Source organism: Festucalex cinctus, chromosome 3 (genome assembly GCF_051991245.1).
Source record: "Festucalex cinctus isolate MCC-2025b chromosome 3, RoL_Fcin_1.0, whole genome shotgun sequence".
Classification (NCBI taxonomy): Eukaryota; Metazoa; Chordata; class Actinopteri; order Syngnathiformes; family Syngnathidae; genus Festucalex; species Festucalex cinctus.
In genome coordinates, this window is record NC_135413.1 from 24,526,208 (window position 1) to 24,545,255 (window position 19,048).

The window sequence follows — 19,048 nt, forward strand, 5'->3', positions numbered from 1 at the left end:
TTGCCAAATAATCTATATGTATACAGAACATGTTCGGGCTATAAACGGAAATGACGCGTTATTTCCGGGAAGTACACGAAGTATCTTTTTTTCACTTTTTATATGATCAATTTATTTTGTATCCTGTTTTTTCCCCTTTGCGCATTTTAATTTAATTACAAATAAAATACAGCATAACAAAAATAATCACGACAAAAGGAAAGGAAAACTGAACGTTTATACCACGTGACGCGAGGTCAGTTTTTTTTTTTCCCGCCAGTGTTTGGAATGGCTTCGTGAGTGTCCGGAAGCAGCCCCTAAGATGACAGCTGTGTGCTTTTACGTTTCAGTTGGGACCTTTTTAATTTAGTCACCCTTTTCCCCATCGACAAAAAAAAGCAGTTGTTCTACACCATTCCACAACACCCTTACCTGCTGGACTCTCAGTTCTGCTCGGTGTCAACAAAAGGTAGCTAATCTCGTTTTTAAATATATGTTTATGTCACCAGAATTACATTGAGGTAAACGTAACCCCGCGAGTCAACGTTAAAGGATGAGAAGACAGTTACTGGGTTTAATATGCCGTTAAGGTGTCTGTTTGTTATTTGGGAAATGTATTGAAAGTAAACAAAGAGGAAAGTCTCCAGAGTATCCACATGCAATTAGCTGCCGATTACAGCAGGTGGCAGCATAACCCTTCTAAAGTTTTTGTTGGTCAGAAAAATCTAGAGGGCTCCTCGATTTACGACAGTGTTCATTGTGCGGCGATGTAAGTGGAATTTGTACGCCAGGAACGCGTCGTAGTCCTCCATTAATTTAACAAATTAGTAATAATTGCAGTAAACTAAACACGTTTCTTAAAAACATAGGACAAAAACAATTTATTCTGTTTCTGTAAGTCTTGGAAATATTTAGATATAGTTAATATATAACACTAAACTTTTATTACGTTTTTAATAGAAAACAGTAGCGTTTCCTCAACTTTTAAATGTAGGGTGTGTTTAATTTTATTATTGCAATAAGCACACTAATTTAAAAAAAAAATAAAAAATATCAGTGGGCCACAACTGACCCTCGGGCTGAACTTTGGACCCCCTCTGTGTTCGATGGAGTGACTTTCTTGTGCTGAAATTTGTCATCAAAAGTTGCATTTTTAGGCCATTCTGAAGTAAATGTGTCAGCATTTTGTGGCGTGACAAAACATACCATCTGCAGAAGTGACCTTTTTTTTAATATATATATAATCCTAAATTAATATTAAAAATAAAAGCTAAGATGGTTGTTCGTCTCTGTGTGCCCTGCGATTGGCTGGCAACCAGTCCAGGGTGTCCCCCGCCTACTGCCCAAAGCCAGCTGAGATAGGCGCCAGCACCCCCCGCGACCCTTGTGAGGAATAAGCGGTCAAGAAAATGGATGGATGGATAAAAGCTAACAGAAATAAGTGGCCAATGGGGTATATGCCACGGAAGAGGCGTGACTGTTTTTGCACAACAGTTTGTTTCCGGTTCGGTTTGCGACGTGTGGGCTGCGTCAAAAATACTTGTGCTTCCGACTTTGTAACACTCGGTTGCGCGTTCGCAACCTGGACCGGAAATAAACTGTTGTGCAAAATCACGTCCCACCTCTTCCATGGCATATACCCCATTGTCCTGTTTCTAGTATTGGAGTTGGAAATGGTGCTAGTAGGAACGGCCTCAGAGGAGTAACGAGGGACAAGAGTCATTAGTCGACCTTCCCTTGTGTGACACCAACCAATATGCTAACACAAATTAGCACGCGTAGCTTTGTGTCTGTGGAGGGCCGCACAAAGGCGCTACACACGCTGATATATCATTAGCGAGCAGGTGGGGAGGCACAACATTGAGGCTGTTGCCTCTCTGACCAAGTGATGAAGAGGTTTCCATGGTGACCAAGCCGCCTGTTGCCATCCCTTGTTTTGGCGGGGGGCACTGAACTGAGTGCCGGGGTTAAACGTAATGGACAAGCACCATCCGGAGGAGGATGAGTGCTATTGTGGTGATGTTGAATAGAATTAGTGAAAATGAAATTCCACGTTTTTGTCATCTAGTGTGATTGCCTTTTCTGTCACATGAGCAGTTGCTGCCACTTTACAATTATTAATAAATGAAATAAAACTTTAACATTCCAAATGACTTGGAAGTTGGAACAGTTGTTAGACAGTAAGCACTATTTGCCTTGTTCAAGCTGCTTTGTAATGAGACATTTTGTTAACTCTCTAATTCCTCAGTAATTTTAAGCCTCTACAATGGCAACTGGTGATACTATTTGGAACAAAACTGTACTATAGTGAGCCACTGCTTTATAATAGTGAATGGAATAAGTCTGCTAAATGCTCAGCCATACCTTGTCAATGCCCCAAAAGACTAGTAATTTCCTTTTGACACCACAAGATGGTGGTGAATCACTTTTTTTCTATTAGATAAGGCAATGGCCTGACTAAATCAAGTGTCTTTCCTCACTTAAGCATCGGTCCTTGGCCACAAGATGGCACCAAAGCAATGTTCTTGTATTACACATTTATTGTGCCATTTGTAGCTAACAAAATGGAGGCACTGCCTTTATTTTAATCTCAACCTTGCCCATTTGCTAGTTTGCATATTAGCAATAATAACTTATTGGGAGATTTTGTTCTTCTGTAATTCTCAAGTCTCAAGATGTCACAAGATTGCGGCAAAGACCTGTCTAACAAAAAAGTGAGCTTTGGCGCCATTTTATGGTCTTTGGCATCTAGACATAGCTATTAACTATTTATAGAATTAACAAAATTGAGGTAACTGCCATTTATGTATAATAAAATGTCAACACTAACATTTATAACCCACAAAATTGAGGCATTTACTTTTAAGTAGCAAATAGTATGACATAAAAGGTTTGGCTCAATTTATGGCAGTCAGGTGACTCACTCTTTTCCTCATGTACAGTATATTAAATTGTATATTAAGTTACAAATTATTAAGTTTAAACAAAGTGAGAGGCTGAACAATGAAATTCTTTCCCACCTGCTGGCATTGATAGAACATAATAAAAGCTTTGAGTCCAACTTAACAGGCCTAAATGAGTAAGTAAATTGAGAAGAAGTCATTTTCAAAATTGGTACTTTTGCAACACTTTTGTTTGGTGACGTGACATCCCATGAGATTTTTCTAATGTAAAATATGTGCCTTGGCCCAATAAAGGTCGGAAAATATTCTTCTCAAGTTGACCTATTGTTGTTGTTGTGATAATGTGCCGACAAATCACACTGTTAATTCAGCATTAGCAACATGTGGTTGTTTTTACACCGACTTGATTTGCTCTTTGTCCGTGTTTGGGTCGGAGCCCCTCCCGTTTGAAATTGTAAAAGGATTATCTTTTTGGGCGGGAGGGGGTATAATGGTGAGCACTGGAGTGTGCCTAGTGTTGTGGGCCGGGGTCCTAATGAGATCACCGCTGCCCCTCATGTGAGCAGCGACACCGCTGGTGGTCCGGTGCTGTGGCTGGCGCACAAGGGGCCACGACGAGCCTTCGACTTCTCCACTGTGAAGAGCAAACTGTGTGAAAGGCCAAACAAGGGAGAGCTGGGTGTAAGGGGGCTTTCACTCAAATCCTTTTTAAAAGACCCTTTTGTCATTTATACAAGGATTCTTTTATCATTAAAGAACGATAAGAGCATTTTCTATCACAATTAGGCCTTCTCTCACTAATGCGACTGATGTTTGACTTCCCAGACGCAGGTGAACATGCTTTACTTAGGAAAAAACATGCAGATTTTTTTTAACTGTCTCCTCCATTTGACCTTAATAACCAAGTGATTTATTGCCTGCACTTAGCAGCAGTGTCTGACTGAGGGGAATCCACACAAAAGGCAACCTGGATGTCCCACTGTTTTTAATAGTTCTAAAGGATGTGCTATTAAAAAAAAAAATAAAAAAAAGTGTGTGGCAGAGCTATTGCCTTTCCAAATTAGTCCAAGATTTTAGTTTCATAACGATCTTCTTTGACCTTGCTACTAAGTTTTTCCCCCTCCATTGCTCTGTGACATTTCTACACACTTGTAGGACAACTTTGGTATACAAGTAACAGGTGATGTTGGACATCACTTTTTTCCAGATTGTTGTAGTCTTGTTTGCCCTCTAGGGGGCGCTAATGTGTCACCGGAAGGGAGAAGCGAAAGTGGTATCTGGAGCCAGCCTTGTTTTATGGCTTGTAGCGCCTTTTGTCGACTTCCTTGCTGATCACTCATTCCTCCCCGCCCGGAATAGCTTTGGAAAAGAAGACCCCCTTCCTCCTTGTGCTCTTCTGTTCTCTCTTTATTGAATCCCGCCTCTGTATCATTTATCTCTGCAGACCCTGCTCAGGGAGGGAGGAGGGCCATCTTCTTTTTTTGTTCCCCAGCTGGGTTTGTTGACACATGGTCAATCTTGGTCTTTTTTTTTTCTTGTTTTTTTTGGGAAACAGTGCCCCCCTCCACCTCCACCCCTCAGCTAACCGCTCTGCTTTTGCCTGAACAGTAAAGCTGCCACAGCTGTGGACTGTATTAGTGGAGCTTCTCAGAAGTAAGGGGTGGGTAAATGTGCTGTCAGGATAGATGGAAAAGGGGGTCTGCTAAATATATTGCGGCCATTAGCTTTTGTTCAACAGTTGACTGTTTTAAAGCATTTCACAGCGCCGAGGGAGCACAGAGAAGAGTTGGCTCCGACGTTAAGAGTTTTCTAAATATGGCCTGATGAGAGGAATGAGTTTGCTGAGGGCACTAAAGTTCATCACACACAAAATGTTTGGTCAAGCTCCGACTTTGCGGAGCTGGGTTATCACAATGTTTGGCATTTTCACCGTAGTGACAGTAAATCACGTGAAAATGCAAGCTTTGCGATTGGCAACATAAGATGGCCGTCGGTCACTTCAATGGCAGATTTCCTCCTTTTAAGGGATGAGCTCTGTAATTTTTTGTTTACTGTGTCAATGCGCCAGGATGTCCAAGTCCAATGAGGATAAACGATCCCTGCGGTGCGCGGCCGTGCGAACAACACGCAGTTCCAGAAGCGCAGAGTCTCAGGACTCAGGACTGGGCCAGTACGGGAAACAGCGCAAGAAGCACTCTGACTCGGCCCTGGCCCAAGACCTCTGTCAGATGAGCGTAAGCGGGCAGGAAGGCGCGACTTCCAGGTGGGGCGACTTTTGATTCCTACACAAGCGGATTATGACCTCATCAATTCCCAATGTGTCTTCTTTTGGCTTCTTCAGTGAAGAAAAGCAGTTAGGCCAACATCAGAATTCTCCCGCTGTGGCCAAATCTACTGGTGGTCTGGCCTCCGTGGTCCGCCTGATGAAGCTGGGTCGCTGCAAGAATGTGGTGGTAGTGACCGGAGCTGGAATCAGCACCGCCAGCGGAATCCCTGACTTCAGGTTTGTGTCCTCTTTTTCCGTCTTACTCTTTGAGCTCCCGCACAACTGGCTATTTGGTTGCATCAGAACTCCAGGGACGGGCCTTTACGCCAACTTGGAGGCATACAACGTCCCCTACCCGGAAGCCATTTTCAACGTCGACTACTTCTCCAACGACCCGCAGCCTTTCTTCTCTCTAGCCAAGGTGCTGTATCCCGGCAGCCACAGACCCAACTACATTCACTATTTCATCCGCATGCTGCACCACAAAGGCCTGCTGCTCCGCATGTACACGCAGAATATCGACGGCTTGGAGAAACGTGAGTGACAACACTGTTTTTGTTTTGTTTTTTTAACTTTTTTTTTTTTTAAAGGGACAATGTGTATTATTTAGCACCATCTAGTGGTGAACTAAATTGATTTTCAAAACATAGTATTAATTTCAATAATAAGCAAAAAAAAAAAGTCCTATCACATAGAGGTGTGCAAAATTTCCGATTCTTAGATTATTCACGATTCGGCCGTGCAACAATCGAGAACGATTCACAAATGTCCAAATTCCGATTATATAAATATGCCAAGGGAAGCGAAACGAGCGAAAAGTACGCGGAACTGAAACGCAGTAGCGCGCGCGGTCTTCGGGACGCTTTTTGGGACGGACCGAGATTACACATCCACAACTCACGCCTCGAGATTCAAAACAACAACAAGCATGGCTGAGCTGACCAACCCACCTCTTCGTGAGATCAGACCTGCTCCGAAAAGGCAAACAACTTCAGGCGGAAGTATCAGCTAGCTGGCTGCAGTGCGTCGGTTAGCGTTCTACAGGGCGCCGCGCAGTGATACGAACGAACGAACAGAAAAGTAGTGGCTGGCGGTAATGGCGTCTGACTTTATTCAGAAAAGAGTATTGTGGTGGAAATGTATCACGCTTTTGAAAACAAATAGTTTTTAGAAGAAAAACGCTTTATTTCCGAGACCCCAGCCAGCTTGCTGGACTATTTTCCTCTCGTCCAACGCCGAAGTCAGCGCTGATCGCACACACGGGAGGTGAGGATCAAATTGAGATTCATGTTAAAAAAGCCGAACGATCCCTTTAATGTTTACACGTTCATGTTTACACAAGTTAAAAAGCAGAAAAGCAGAAAAGCACTTGAGGGTTGTTTTTTTTTTGTACCTCTGAGAAACTTTAATGTTTACATGTTCATCTTTACACAACTTAAAAAGCAGGAAAGCACTTTTTTTTAAGGCATTTGTATTGAAGTAGTAGTTCACATTGTCTTTCATTTATACCTCAGTGCACTTTTGAGTGGATAAAAATAATATATTTTTGCTCAATGCTATGTTTTATTCTGTTGAAGACTGAATATACTTAAAAGCTGTTGTTACAGAATGAGGACTTGAGTATTTTATTTACTGTTTTGAACTGTTAACTTGATACTGAAATAGTAGTTTATTTAGGCCTGAGAGGACTTTTGTACTATTTTTGTAACTAATGTACGAAACATTAAAAGCGCCAAAATACATTGTTTTTTTTCTGCTGCCTGGGGGGAAATCAATAATCGTTTTATAATCGAATCGTCGCCTCTGAATCGTAATCGCAATCGAATCGTGAGGTGCCCCAAGATTCCCACCTCTACTATCACATCAACTTAGATTATTTTCTTTATATAATCATAGGTCTAGTAATTGCCATCTTTCTGCTACAAACACCCGAAGGATTGTAGTTAGCCTCTGGTGGTAGTAGCAGCTCTTGTCACTTGTCATACCCAATGGGTCAACCACCGCTTACCTTCCATAGCTGGGACCTTCAGGAGGTCATCATTGACTGCCGTGATTCAGGCTCCAGCAGCTTGTCTCACAATTTGCTCACGCTTTTTTTTTATTTTTTATGCTAGCTTCTCCTGCTAGCTACTTTTGTTTGCCACTCCATCTAGTTCTTGCTAGCCACTCTTGCTAGCTTCCCCCTCAAAATAATAATTGGTAGCAATTAGTTGTAGGCTTGCATGTTCAAAATTCTATTTCACCACTAGATGGCACTAAATACTACACACTATACCCTTAACATTATACTTGCATTTTATCTCACTGGCCTTGTTTACTCATGAATTCATGTTTACTTCTTCAGTGTGTGGCATCCCAGATGACAAACTGGTAGAAGCTCATGGCAGTTTTGCCACCGCTTCCTGTCACCTGTGCTACACGCCGTACCCCGCAGAGGAAGCAAAGGTGTGCTCGAACCTCCGCGAGCGTATTTGTAATAGCCCGCTTTTGACGTCACCATTTGTCTCCTAGCGAGCCATCATGAATGGCGACACCCCCTCGTGCACGTTCTGTACCGCCACAGTCAAGCCCGACGTGGTCTTCTTCGGCGAGGACCTTCCTCAGAAGTACTTCCTCCACACCAAAGATTTCCCCAAAGCCGACCTGCTCATCATCATGGGGACGTCGCTGCAGGTGCTCGGCGGCGTTGGCAAGGCGCTCTCGTTTTCCAGCGTTGCTCAATTCTGACTAAAATGGCGTTTCAGATCGAGCCTTTCGCCAGCTTGGTAAACACGGTGCGCTCCAAGGTGCCGCGGCTGCTCCTCAACCGGCATGCCGTAGGCCCGTTCCAGAGGCTGCCGCTGCGCAGAGGGGACCACGTGGAACTGGGTGATCTGGAGAACACGGTGCGGAGGTTTGCCGAAATGCTGGGCTGGAGTGACGACATTGTGGAGCTGATGAAGAGTCAGGAACAAGAGGTTGGCTCACAAATAATTCGAAACCATGTCCAAAGTCTGACCAGCCATCAACTGTTTTTTTTTTTTTTATAAAGTGAACCTGAAACATATACCAAAAGTAACATTTGACACAGCCCATGACGCAGTTTACAGTAGTTTTTTAAAGGGTGTCAGGGGTGGAATTCCGTGTAAAGTGTAGGTTTACACTCTAAAAACAGTAAGGTTAAAAATAACCCAATTACGGATAAAAATGAACCAATCCACTTAATGGGCCAATTTTCTGTGTTGTTTTATACAAAATTGACTTCTTTTTTTTTTTTAACCCTAAGTTGGGTCAAATTAACTCAAGTGGACCATTTGACCCAATTATTATTATTTTTGAATAGAAAATGGCCCAATTTTTGACCCAAATGTGGGTCAAATTAACCCAAGTAGAGGATTTGACAATTTATTTATTTTTTTTAAATACAAAATGACCCAAAGTTGCGTCAAATTAACCCTAGAAGACGATCTGACAACTTTCTGGGTTGTTTTATACAAAATTACCCAATTTTTCACTCAAGGTGTGTCAAATAGACCCAAGTAGAGGATTGGTCAATTTTTGACCCACAGTTGGGTTATGTTTGACCCAACTGTTTTTAGAGTGTATAAAATGGAGTTGGGATTGTGCAACTGATCCAATCTCATCAATCCTCTCAGCAGCACATCCCGACGTTGGTCAGAAGCACAACTGCCGGTAGCGGCGAGGACGAATCGGACTCTGAGACGGACAGTAAGTGCTCGGTGTCCTCCTGCCCGAGCAACTGACAGCAGGAAGGTTTGACTGTTCTTCTTCCTGATCATGTTTGACACTGACACATTTGGTTGTAATGCTTTTGTATACATGTGACAAAAATCTAGCCAACTGTTAATGTTTGATACAGTAAACACACTATTTTAAACAATATTTAATAAAGACAGTGGATCACTTGTTTTTATTTTTTTATTAAACACATTTGTTTGTTTGTTTCAGTGTTCACTAGATAAAATAAATATGAGGTTTACATCATGTAAAAGTGCAAAAAGAACACATTCTCTTCAGGGAAAAAAAAACCCATACAGGGCTATGACATGTAATATAAATTGATGTATGCAGGAGGTTAGATGTGGAGTTCATCATCACCAAAAATCCACTGGATAAAAGGAATGTTGAGAATAGAGTTAGGCCTTAAGTTGTGTTTAGAAATTACAGTGGGACCTTGACTTAAGAATTTATTATTTTCCTGACCTGGCGCATGAATCATTTTACTGGTATTTGAGATTCATTTTCAAATTAAATTAGCCTAGGAATGAACAATTCATTTAAACTCATTCAATGCCATCCGTTTTCAGACCCACCTCTAAAGTCCCACGTGAAAAAACGTCCAAGACTTAAAAATACGTAGTATAGTCAGGAATGAGTTAATTGAATTCAAATCGACATCACAATGTAGTAGAATGCAATTTTTTAAATCACAAAGGCTGCAGTTTGGAGAGGAAAGCTTCTTGCTGGTTGGCTTTTTGTGTTTTATTTAGTGTTCTAGATAAGTCCAGTGCTTAAAAAGTGCAATGTACGTTTGTTTCATGAAACATGGAAAGTTGAAGTGATAAAGTACAGATTTGTATGCATTTATTGGTGTAATCTGATTTATCATGACTTGTTTTGTAGAATTTTGAAAAGTTGCTGTAGTGAACGCTTAAGACTGAATGGAAAAACATTTAGTAAAATAACTAAAGTAGATAAATTAATGGTTGATTTGCCTTTATTTTAGCATGATGCTAACCTACAAGACCAAGACCTGATTTTATTTATTAAAAAAAATACATGGAAAGAGGACCTTGAAAAATTGATCATAATTGCAACATTAAGGGAGAAAAATGTCAACACAAATATTTTACGATTGTAAACGATAGTCACAAATCTCAAAATAAATTAACATTCTTAAAACACAAAAATTACCGAGTGACTCGTAACAATAGTGGAACTAAAAAAAGTGGTGACAGTGATGTGGTTTTTCGTCAGGATTCTTAAAAGCAGATGCGCATCATTTATGGACTTTTGGACAACATGGAAGCTGGTCTTAAATTTAATTTAAAATAGAATTTAAAACATAACTTGTCTTAAGATGGAGGAACACTATGCAAGTCAAGGTACCACTGTGTAGTAAATATTTAAATAAAAGTGGTATTTTCTTTACAGTAATACCGAGCACGTAGGATGTTAGCTGACGTGCAACACGGTAAGAACGAAGCCATGAGGCTCCCTTTGAGCTTTAAAAAAAAAAAAAAAAAAAAAAAAAAAAAAATTCACAGCGACAGTTTTCTCAAACCTCAACCCGAATAGGTCTGTCCCACTCTCACTACTGACTTGATGTTTTAATTTAGGTCAATAAATGAATAAAACAAATGGGGGGAAAAACAAACATCTATGGAGCAGGAAAAGTTCTACAAACAGTACAGGTGAAGGAATGATTGCCATACAATCAACTACTACTTGAATAACGCCTCAACTTAGGAACAAATAAACAAACCAACAAATAAACAAAAAGGTGCAACAGTGAGGTCTCTTCATCTTCACGGGGGACTTCCTCAAAGTCCTCCGGAAACGAGACCCGTGCCATTTGAGCTGTGTTGCACACGGTGGGGCTGGATCCTTTGGGGCTTGTTTTGCAATCCAAGCGAGGGCCATCTACAATTATTTCCTTCCTTTCCTTGTGTGCTTTTGTTGTAATTGAATTGGGTTAATTTAATAGAGGTCAAGCACACTTGCAATAACGTGAAAGCTTACAGTACAGTATATTAATTGCAATCACCAAATACAATTTTTTATTTATTTTTTTGTACAAAAATAGTGGGCATTTTTGGGTTAAATTTCCCAACTAAACCTCAAATGCACTAAAATCTTTACTGGTAAACAGATGTGATTTTATTTATTTTCTCCCTCTCCTTTCTATTGGGGCCTGCTATATGCCAATTAGGAAGCAGCCAATAAGAATAAAAATGACATCTATTTATTAGGGGTGGGACAAAAAACCGATTTTACCGAACCATCGGTCGTCAAGGGGAGCTAAACGGCCGTATCGGTAGCAGACTTGTCAACCGATACAAAATCCGCCGGGAATCCTTAGATACATCGCTTGTAAAGCTGTGGACCGGATATCGCGTGGCTGTGAATCGGTTGCGAGTGAGGCTTTATGGTTTTCATAACAATAGCAAGAGTTCTGCGCCGTGCTCTACTTGTTTTGTTTACATTTCAGTAGCATCACTATTCAAGCTACTTCCCTGTTTACAGAGAGCTAGCAAAGTAGCGCTCAGAGACGCTTCATTCCCCGGATGTTGTAAACATAATGCAAAGACGTTACGCACCTTGGGGAGGAGCCGACCGTCAACGCCGTGCTCGCGACACGGCGCGCGCGCGCACAACGAGTGACAACATGCAACAGTTAGCAGAAGCTAACCCATTGCTATCGAGTCCTCTCGGTGCACTTGTATGTCTCGGGCCGGCGTTGGTACTGCGCGCGAGCCAAAAAGAATAACTCCCGTGACGATCCAATGCATGGATTCAAACGACACAGGTATGTCCCACAGCCAACACACCAGCTATGCTAAAAGCACACTGCAAGTATCTCATTTCTCAGTTTGTGGCTCCCTGTCAATGTCTACAACTAGCATGAGCAATAGATAGGAGAACTGAGACGTGCCCGTGATTACGTCATCAAACGCAAAATGAACGACAGCCCAAAAAAACAAAACATAAACAGTAGTGATTCCGTGGTCATCATCTTGTCTCAGATTAAAAAAAACAAAAAGATGTCATACATTAACCAAAAATGAATATGATGGCAAAAGAAAAACAAATATTGTTAAAAACAAAAATTGTTGATAAAAAGGGAAGGGCACTTTTGGAAATATTTTTGGATATATTAAGTGGTTAAAATGTGTTTGATAGATTTATTGTTCCATAAGGTGGCTTCATATTTCTTTTGGCTGGACGGTAGGTTTATTTCATGTCTTAAATTTATGTTTCTGAAATACTTCACAATGTGCACATATTCTGTTTAATTGTGTTGGTGTCTTTTTAAAGGTTAAATATTTAATTGAATTATCAGCCTTTTTTTTTCCTGATCCTTATTTTGAATTTAAAAAAAAATAAAAAACAATTATAACTCTCAATAACAACTAATAAATATTTAACCTGATACATTTTTCAGTCATATCGCCCAGCCCTTTGTTGCGGTCCATTTAAATAATTGATTCAATATATAAAAATATAGAAGACATTTTTGTTGTTGTTGTTTTTTCAACACATTTGTAGATACTGTAAAAATTTGTGGTGTTTTAAGATTAATGTTTACAAGCAACAAATGTCACTATAAGTTTTGAATATTGAAATGAATCGTATCGAATCGAAAATCGTATCGTTCCCAAACTTAATCGAACCGCATCGAACCGTTCTGTTCTGAAAGATAATCGTTTTTCAATCGAATCGCAACCTGTGTATCGAGATACATATCGAATCGGCCTCATGTCAGAGATTCCCACCCCTACTATTTATTGTCGCAGAAACAATGACAATTTGTATTGTTGTGCTTGGCCACACATGAAATAAATTTAGGATATAGTTAGAAAAACATTCTACTAAAGAGGAGATGGAAAGATCCAGCCCTTCATATGTGACACAGGTATGTGTTTTTTTTTTTTTTTTCCTCCCCCCTCTCCCTCTGAGCTCACCCACCCGCTCCCGTACCGACATGCGGGCATAATACTCTAATCAGAGTCTGATCCAGCATCGTCCCCAGGCGGCGCGCGCAGCGTTTCTTCCAGGGGCGCTAACGTCCCATCCGACTTGACTCCCATGGGACGGATCAAGTTCTGCCTGCACATACAAACATGGCGGACTCGTGAGTCGCTCTCACAAATGGAACCTGTACTAGATATGTGTAGTTTACACTTCTCATGTATGAACGTTAATATGCAAAACACGATTTGGTGTGCACAGCAGTGTTTTATCATTGTCAATAGGCGTATTACAAGTATTTGACATTAAGAAATGTATTTTTATTTATGTGGCATTTCAGAGTGCCCAAATCTCCGCCCACCATGGACGCTTGTCCACAACACAGTCCAGACAATCCCTCTTGCCCCCCACCAACCCCGCTCACCTCCTCCTCTCCAGTGGCAGTTTAATTACAGGATCAGCACAGGGGCTAATCTCCTCAAAGCCACGACTGCCCCTTCATCCTAATCCAATTATACCTCCCGTGTGTGCGTGCATGCATGGCCACTCCCTTCAAGATGACTCCACTCACAATTGTCCATGAGCAGTTCTTCACTTTTAGCTTGACACCATTGGACTGATCCCAGCCAGTCGCAAGGCAAATAAAACCGAAAAACCATTCGCACTCACATTTAAGCCCGTGTTTCGCGAAGAAAACGGATTTTAAGGCATAACCTCAAACACGACATGTTTTTGTCATGGTTTCCGTTCAGGCCGGCAGCAGTCAACTTCTTTCTTTCCCTTGTGTCTAATGTTTACCAACATTACAAAAAAGGCTTACAGGAATCATCTTGTCATATGATACACTATAGCAGACAACTCAAAAGTTAGCCGATCCAGTGAAGGCTAACGAGATGTTTACCCATTGAAGCATCACACCCCCCTCCAATTAACAACTCACAAAAGGCGTGCAGGTAGAGTATGTGCTAATTGGAGGATCAGTTAAGCAGTTAGGGGCAGACATTCTTTAAGGGTTGATTCATCATCCCCTTAGAGGCTGTGTGTTGTGGAGTCGCAACACCAGGATGAAAGAAAGGACAAGCAGAATCTTCCTCTTGAGGGGCGCACGTGCCTCATTACGCATCCGCCCCGGCGACAATAGCCAGGCCCGTGCAATTGTTCAGCCTCTTCGTCACAAGAATAAAGTCAGGACACTCAGTTTGGTTATTAGAACCATGAATAGAAACCTGCCCAACAGGTCAGCGCCGTTAACCAATTAGGTGGAGCCTAATTAATGGAGCTCTAATAATCCTGTGTGCTGTTTGCGGCTAATTGACGGAGAGGAGATTCTTGCCGGGGAGACTCGGTTGGCAGGGAGAGACGAGACGGGCGTTGGGATGCGAGCGCGGCAAAGGTCGGCGCTAATATACATCAAGGTGCCGCAATGCTGCTGCTTGTTAAAATGTTAGCACACTGTCAACACCTTGCAAGGTTGGACAAAAAATAAATAAAAAATGCCTCAGAACTTGCACGGGACCTTGATTCAGCGCATAAAAGGTGTGGATTTTGTTTTTCACTTGGCTTTTTTGTGTCCAATACTGAATGGGAAAGTATATCACAATCTCTTATTAGTTTGTTGTTTGCATCTTGCACAGAAGAAATACCCTATATTTAAAAACAAAAACAATACTATAACTCTAAAAGTCGAATGAAAACTAACTGAATTTAAAAAACAAAAGTCGAAATGAAAGAATTCAAAACTTATTGCAACCCTGGTAAGCACCCGGAATGCATGCATGCATTATGGCAAACAGCAGTTCCTTGCGAGTGCTCTCATTTTCTATTTAACAGTTTGTCCTGTTCAATAAAGAAGTGAAAGCTACGGTTGCCATGGTTACCTTGACAACTTGTCCAGCATGTTGACAAGCTTTTGGGCTTCGTACTCTTTCTGCTCTTCGGTCATTTCTTCCATGGGGTTCGGCATGGGTTCCTCCACATGACCAGTGATGGGGTTGATGCTGGGAAAAACAAAACGGTTATTTCATACTAATCTACGCACAACCCACATTGTTAAGTACACTGTCATTGAATACAAGAGCTTCATTGTCGACACATGATGGACTGTTTCAGTCATGCATTGAATCAAATGGAAAAATATTTAAAATGATTGCACCGGTCTACTCATTTCTTTTCAGTTCTTAAAATTGGCGAGTTTAAAAATTCAGCAATTCATGATGATAGACACTCACAAAGGTTTGGCGGTTTTGTACTCTTCGGTGTCAGAGTCTTCGTCCGGGGAGTACTCCGTCTCTCCCCGTCCTCCTCCCAGCAGCCCTCGTGCCATCAGGAGCCCCGCCGCGTTCCCGTAACCTGTGTACTTCAACAGGTTGTCCACTAAATGACAAAAACGGCGCACGTCATGTAAATGAATGGAGCCCATTTGGATTCACAGTATACAGTGACAAAATGTCATTTCAGGTTCCAAATTTGCAATATTCATTAAAATAGTAAGCAAGTCTTCCACCCCAAAATCAGCCTACACCATTAACAGGTCATTGACTATTTTGGCTTGATACAAATTACAAATTTGGGTGAACATGTCTACAGATAAGAGCACTCCAAAAAATTTGCATCAAGGAGCTACGCATAATATTGAAAAGAAAATTGGCCATTTTAGGACGAATTCCAGAAGTCAAATTTTGACACATTTCATCAAAATGAGCCCCAATCGGAAGCGGGTGTACTAGACAGACGATCAACACAAAGGATGTTTCTGCTCGTGGCCTGACAAGCGCGCCCTCGTCCTCCCTCCTTACCACTCTCTTTACACAAAACAAAGAGAAACTCTGCGGCCGCCTGCTTGACAGCCATCTCCACGTGCGTCATCAGGCGCACCAGTTTGTTCCTGGTGGTGGTTCCCACCTCCGGCCTGATCTTCACATCTGTGAGCGGAGGAAGCACCTATAGAGTGGACAATTAAAAAAAAAAATAAAAAAATAAAATCACGCATTTGATGAAGATGTTTTTAGGATAGGGGGTGCAGTACCTGAGCTTTGATATATCTTCGAATCTCTCTGTGGTGTCTGGACCCTTCAGTCAGCAGGCTGAGCACAGGAGTCAGACCCTCTTTGAAGTTGGAGCCCTGACACATGCGCATCATTAGCTCGACATGCTGGAACGCTAAAAGCATCTCTAATATCAATTTTTTTACCTTGTCTATCCGTTTCTCCATGAAGTCCAATAGCACCTGTATGGCCTCCATGTTTTTGCCACCATATTCCTCCAGGCCTCCGCGTACGGGCAGGTCGATTAACGGGTCCAGGCAGGACACGGGCAGGTTGTTCAGCAGGTTGACGGCATGGCTACATGGGTTACATAGAAAATACTGTCATACACTTACACCACATTCTATAAAAGCAGCAGGAAGACACATGCTGATTTATTTTTATTTTTTTACTTCTTGGTGTGTGGGGTCTCACATTAAAAAAAAATTGGTTATGATGTTAAAAATCATGATGTATGCTCCCTACTTCAGTCAGTGATTTTCTGTTTGCGTCACCTAAGCTGCAAAGACATGAAGCTTATTATGCAGTCGCTTCCTGGGCAGCCACTAAGCTCCGAAAGCCGAGATCAGATGAGGGGTTTTATTCTATGACATCATTACAATGTAGACCAGATTCTACTCTGATTGGCTTGTCAGAGCAAGACATGACAGATTTTTTGTTGTCACATTTATATTAGGGATTTAACGATAACGGTAATATTGTGATATTAAAATTCTTTTTGGGGTTTTTTTTTTTTTTTTAGTACTGTTTAATTTTCACAAGGCATGTTTTGGCCTTTCTATGTTTAAAATCCACACTAATGGTCAGATGAAGGTGAACGTAATATGCTTGTGAACCGAGTCAATATGTGTAGGAACTCAATGTGTGTTTGCATTAGTAAGTAAATGTCTCAATATTAAGTTTTATTATAGATTATAGGTTGTTTATATGCATTCCTGTAATGTACAAACGCACAATATTTTTTTTTTTTTTTTTTTTACAATATTGAGATCATTTTTTTGTATCTTCAACCTCCCCACAATATCGTGATAATATTGTATTGTGATGTTTGGATATCATTACATTTCTAGTTTATATTAGATTAATATTGATTCTGAGCTATTAAACTATTATGGGTCTGTGTGATGCATGCATGCTTTATGATCAAGTGACAGCAATTGCTTTTTGCTTTTTAGTCTTTCAATGCCTGTTTGACACAACACAGGCACTAAAGCAACGTCGGGTGTCGGGTACGAGACGCTCGAGTTCCCCACCTGTGTGCTTCCTCCGTTTTCTCTTCTGTCTCAGTACGTAACATCAGCACATGGCGCAAGATGGCGGCAATGACTCTGTACTGGTGATCATCCTCCTTAATAAAAAAAAACAAAAAAAAACGAAGGCGCTGGTCAAACAATTATTTCATGAGACCTTGTCTCCTTTGGGATTTTGATTTGAACCTTGTGAGCGCCCTATGTGAAAAATACAATTATTTAGCGATTAATGAGGCTAAAGAATATAGATGGCTGAGCAACACAATCCCCTCACCTGGCCACCGACGTTGCACACAGTGAGGTTGAATAGCGCCTTGAGCGCTTCCATCGCTCTCTCATTGTCCTCCGCGGGTAACGGCAAGGCCTGCGGGTCGGGCCGGGCCACCTCGTAGGTGCCGTCCCACCTCACGTCCAGGGTGTGCTCCAGCACCTCGGCCAGGAGCTTCACCACCTGCCTCTCCCTCCTCAGCTCCCCCCGCAGATCCGAGCGCAGCGCCGACAGCAGGAAGAGGAGGCGCAGCGTGAACAGGCCCACCTCGTGGTGCCACGCGGCGGCCGTGCGCAGACTGGCGCACAGGCCGTGGGCCAGCTTCACGTCCACGCTCACCTGCTGAGCCGCCGCGCTGTTGTACACCACGTTGCACAGGCACTTCAGGGCCTCCACCACCACCACCCTCTCCTCCTCGGCCGCCGGCGCGCTTGGCTGCGGGGGCTCCTGGCCGTCGCCCGCCGTCTCCCCGGTGCCCAAGCGGGCCATCCGGGCCAGAGTTAGCATGCCGTCCCGGGTGGCGACGGGTGCCAGGACGCACTTGTCGCGGGAGAGGATGCGGAGGGTCTCCAGACACGTCTTCTGACAGCTGGGCTGCACTTGCATCCCGAGCATTATCAGCACACTCTGGCACAGCTTCTGAAATCACAACAAACTCATATTGGCAATGTGGGATTGGAATACAGATGTCAAACATTCTGAAAACATACCTGTTGGGTTAATTGTGATTGGCTCAAAGTCAACTCTTATTGAGGACTCTAAACAAGTCTAACCCTCGCCTCTTTCACAAAGGCAGCTGGAATGGATCACCCCAGTTCCACCCGCTACCCTTATAAGGGCAAGCTCGCCAATGATGGATGCAATACATAATACAATGATGGCGTTTGCTTACACTGCGCAGCGTTTCCTCCTTCTGGTCAAAAGTGAAGGTGCGGCTGTTCTGGAAAGGAGAAAAGCTTATTGTCGGCAATTAACATACCAATTGCACATTAGAAGTCAAACGGTGAAAGCATTTTGTTGCTTAATGACGCCATAAACTACACAAGTACGTTAATGTAGTGATTGTGTGTGTGCACATTATTTACACAAGGTTTAACGTACATTTTGTTAGCGTCGGTATAAAACTAGAATGTAACAAACAGACGTTAAACATCACAAGGCTGTACTTTTGTCTTTAGGAGGCTTATCAGGGTAACTCGTTGACTTAAAAGCAATCCGCTTAATTAGCAAGGCTGCTAGCTGACGCTCGAGCTATGTTTGTTTATGGCGGAAAAGAAAAGAAATAGATCAAGCACAACTTACCTCTTTATTAAACTCCCGGAGAAGCTCCTCTATGTTCACCTCGTTGGCACTTTCGAGCTGCGACAACACATTATTTAAGTCCATGACGGCTGGCAAAGAAACACAACACGGATGCTTGTGTGGGTTTTGAGTGGCTGGTTAGCTAGCTGTCAGGCTAGCTTGATGCGTTTACGTGTCGGTTAGCCGGTGTGGAAATTCCGCCACTGTTTAGGGTGGCTCTTCTCGTGGTGTGTTTAAAGATCGTTACCAGCGGCGGAATTTTCAATCCAATCATATGTTTACCTTTTTTTTTTTTTTTTTTTTTTTTTAAATACATCAAATAAAGTAACACTCCTGAAATGTTT

General features: G+C 42.1%; 2 protein-coding genes across 5 annotated transcripts; one reads left to right on the forward strand and one right to left on the reverse strand.

Annotated features, from left to right (window-relative positions):
- The first annotated feature begins 173 nt into the window (after nucleotides 1-173).
- On the forward strand, nucleotides 174-9,054 carry LOC144016177 (NAD-dependent protein deacetylase sirtuin-3). 3 transcript variants are annotated; one of them, XM_077516962.1, is made up of 8 exons: nucleotides 174-448; nucleotides 4,951-5,145; nucleotides 5,224-5,385; nucleotides 5,452-5,684; nucleotides 7,493-7,593; nucleotides 7,660-7,821; nucleotides 7,893-8,105; nucleotides 8,787-9,054. In XM_077516962.1, exons 2-8 carry the CDS (start codon nucleotides 4,952-4,954, stop codon nucleotides 8,889-8,891), a joined length of 1,170 nt encoding a protein of 389 aa, XP_077373088.1. In that variant the 5' UTR covers nucleotides 174-448; nucleotide 4,951; the 3' UTR covers nucleotides 8,892-9,054. The 3 variants fall into 3 exon arrangements, with proteins under 3 accessions (XP_077373088.1, XP_077373086.1, XP_077373087.1); XM_077516960.1 differs by having other exon boundaries at nucleotides 179-448; nucleotides 8,784-9,054; XM_077516961.1 differs by lacking the exon at nucleotides 174-448 and adding an exon at nucleotides 4,515-4,535 and having other exon boundaries at nucleotides 8,784-9,054.
- ric8b (RIC8 guanine nucleotide exchange factor B) lies at nucleotides 9,053-18,904 on the reverse strand. 2 transcript variants are annotated; one of them, XM_077516958.1, is made up of 11 exons: nucleotides 18,705-18,904; nucleotides 18,295-18,342; nucleotides 17,409-18,041; nucleotides 17,138-17,232; nucleotides 16,031-16,181; nucleotides 15,866-15,961; nucleotides 15,636-15,780; nucleotides 15,069-15,213; nucleotides 14,718-14,837; nucleotides 12,651-12,978; nucleotides 9,053-11,109 (listed from the first exon to the last, which is right to left on the reverse strand). In XM_077516958.1, the coding sequence occupies exons 1-10, from the start codon at nucleotides 18,786-18,788 to the stop codon at nucleotides 12,870-12,872; spliced, it is 1,626 nt and encodes a 541-aa protein (XP_077373084.1). In that variant the 5' UTR covers nucleotides 18,789-18,904; the 3' UTR covers nucleotides 9,053-11,109; nucleotides 12,651-12,869. The 2 variants fall into 2 exon arrangements, with proteins under 2 accessions (XP_077373084.1, XP_077373085.1); XM_077516959.1 differs by lacking the exons at nucleotides 18,295-18,342; nucleotides 18,705-18,904 and adding an exon at nucleotides 18,113-18,273.
- Between the last annotated feature and the right edge of the window lie 144 nt (nucleotides 18,905-19,048).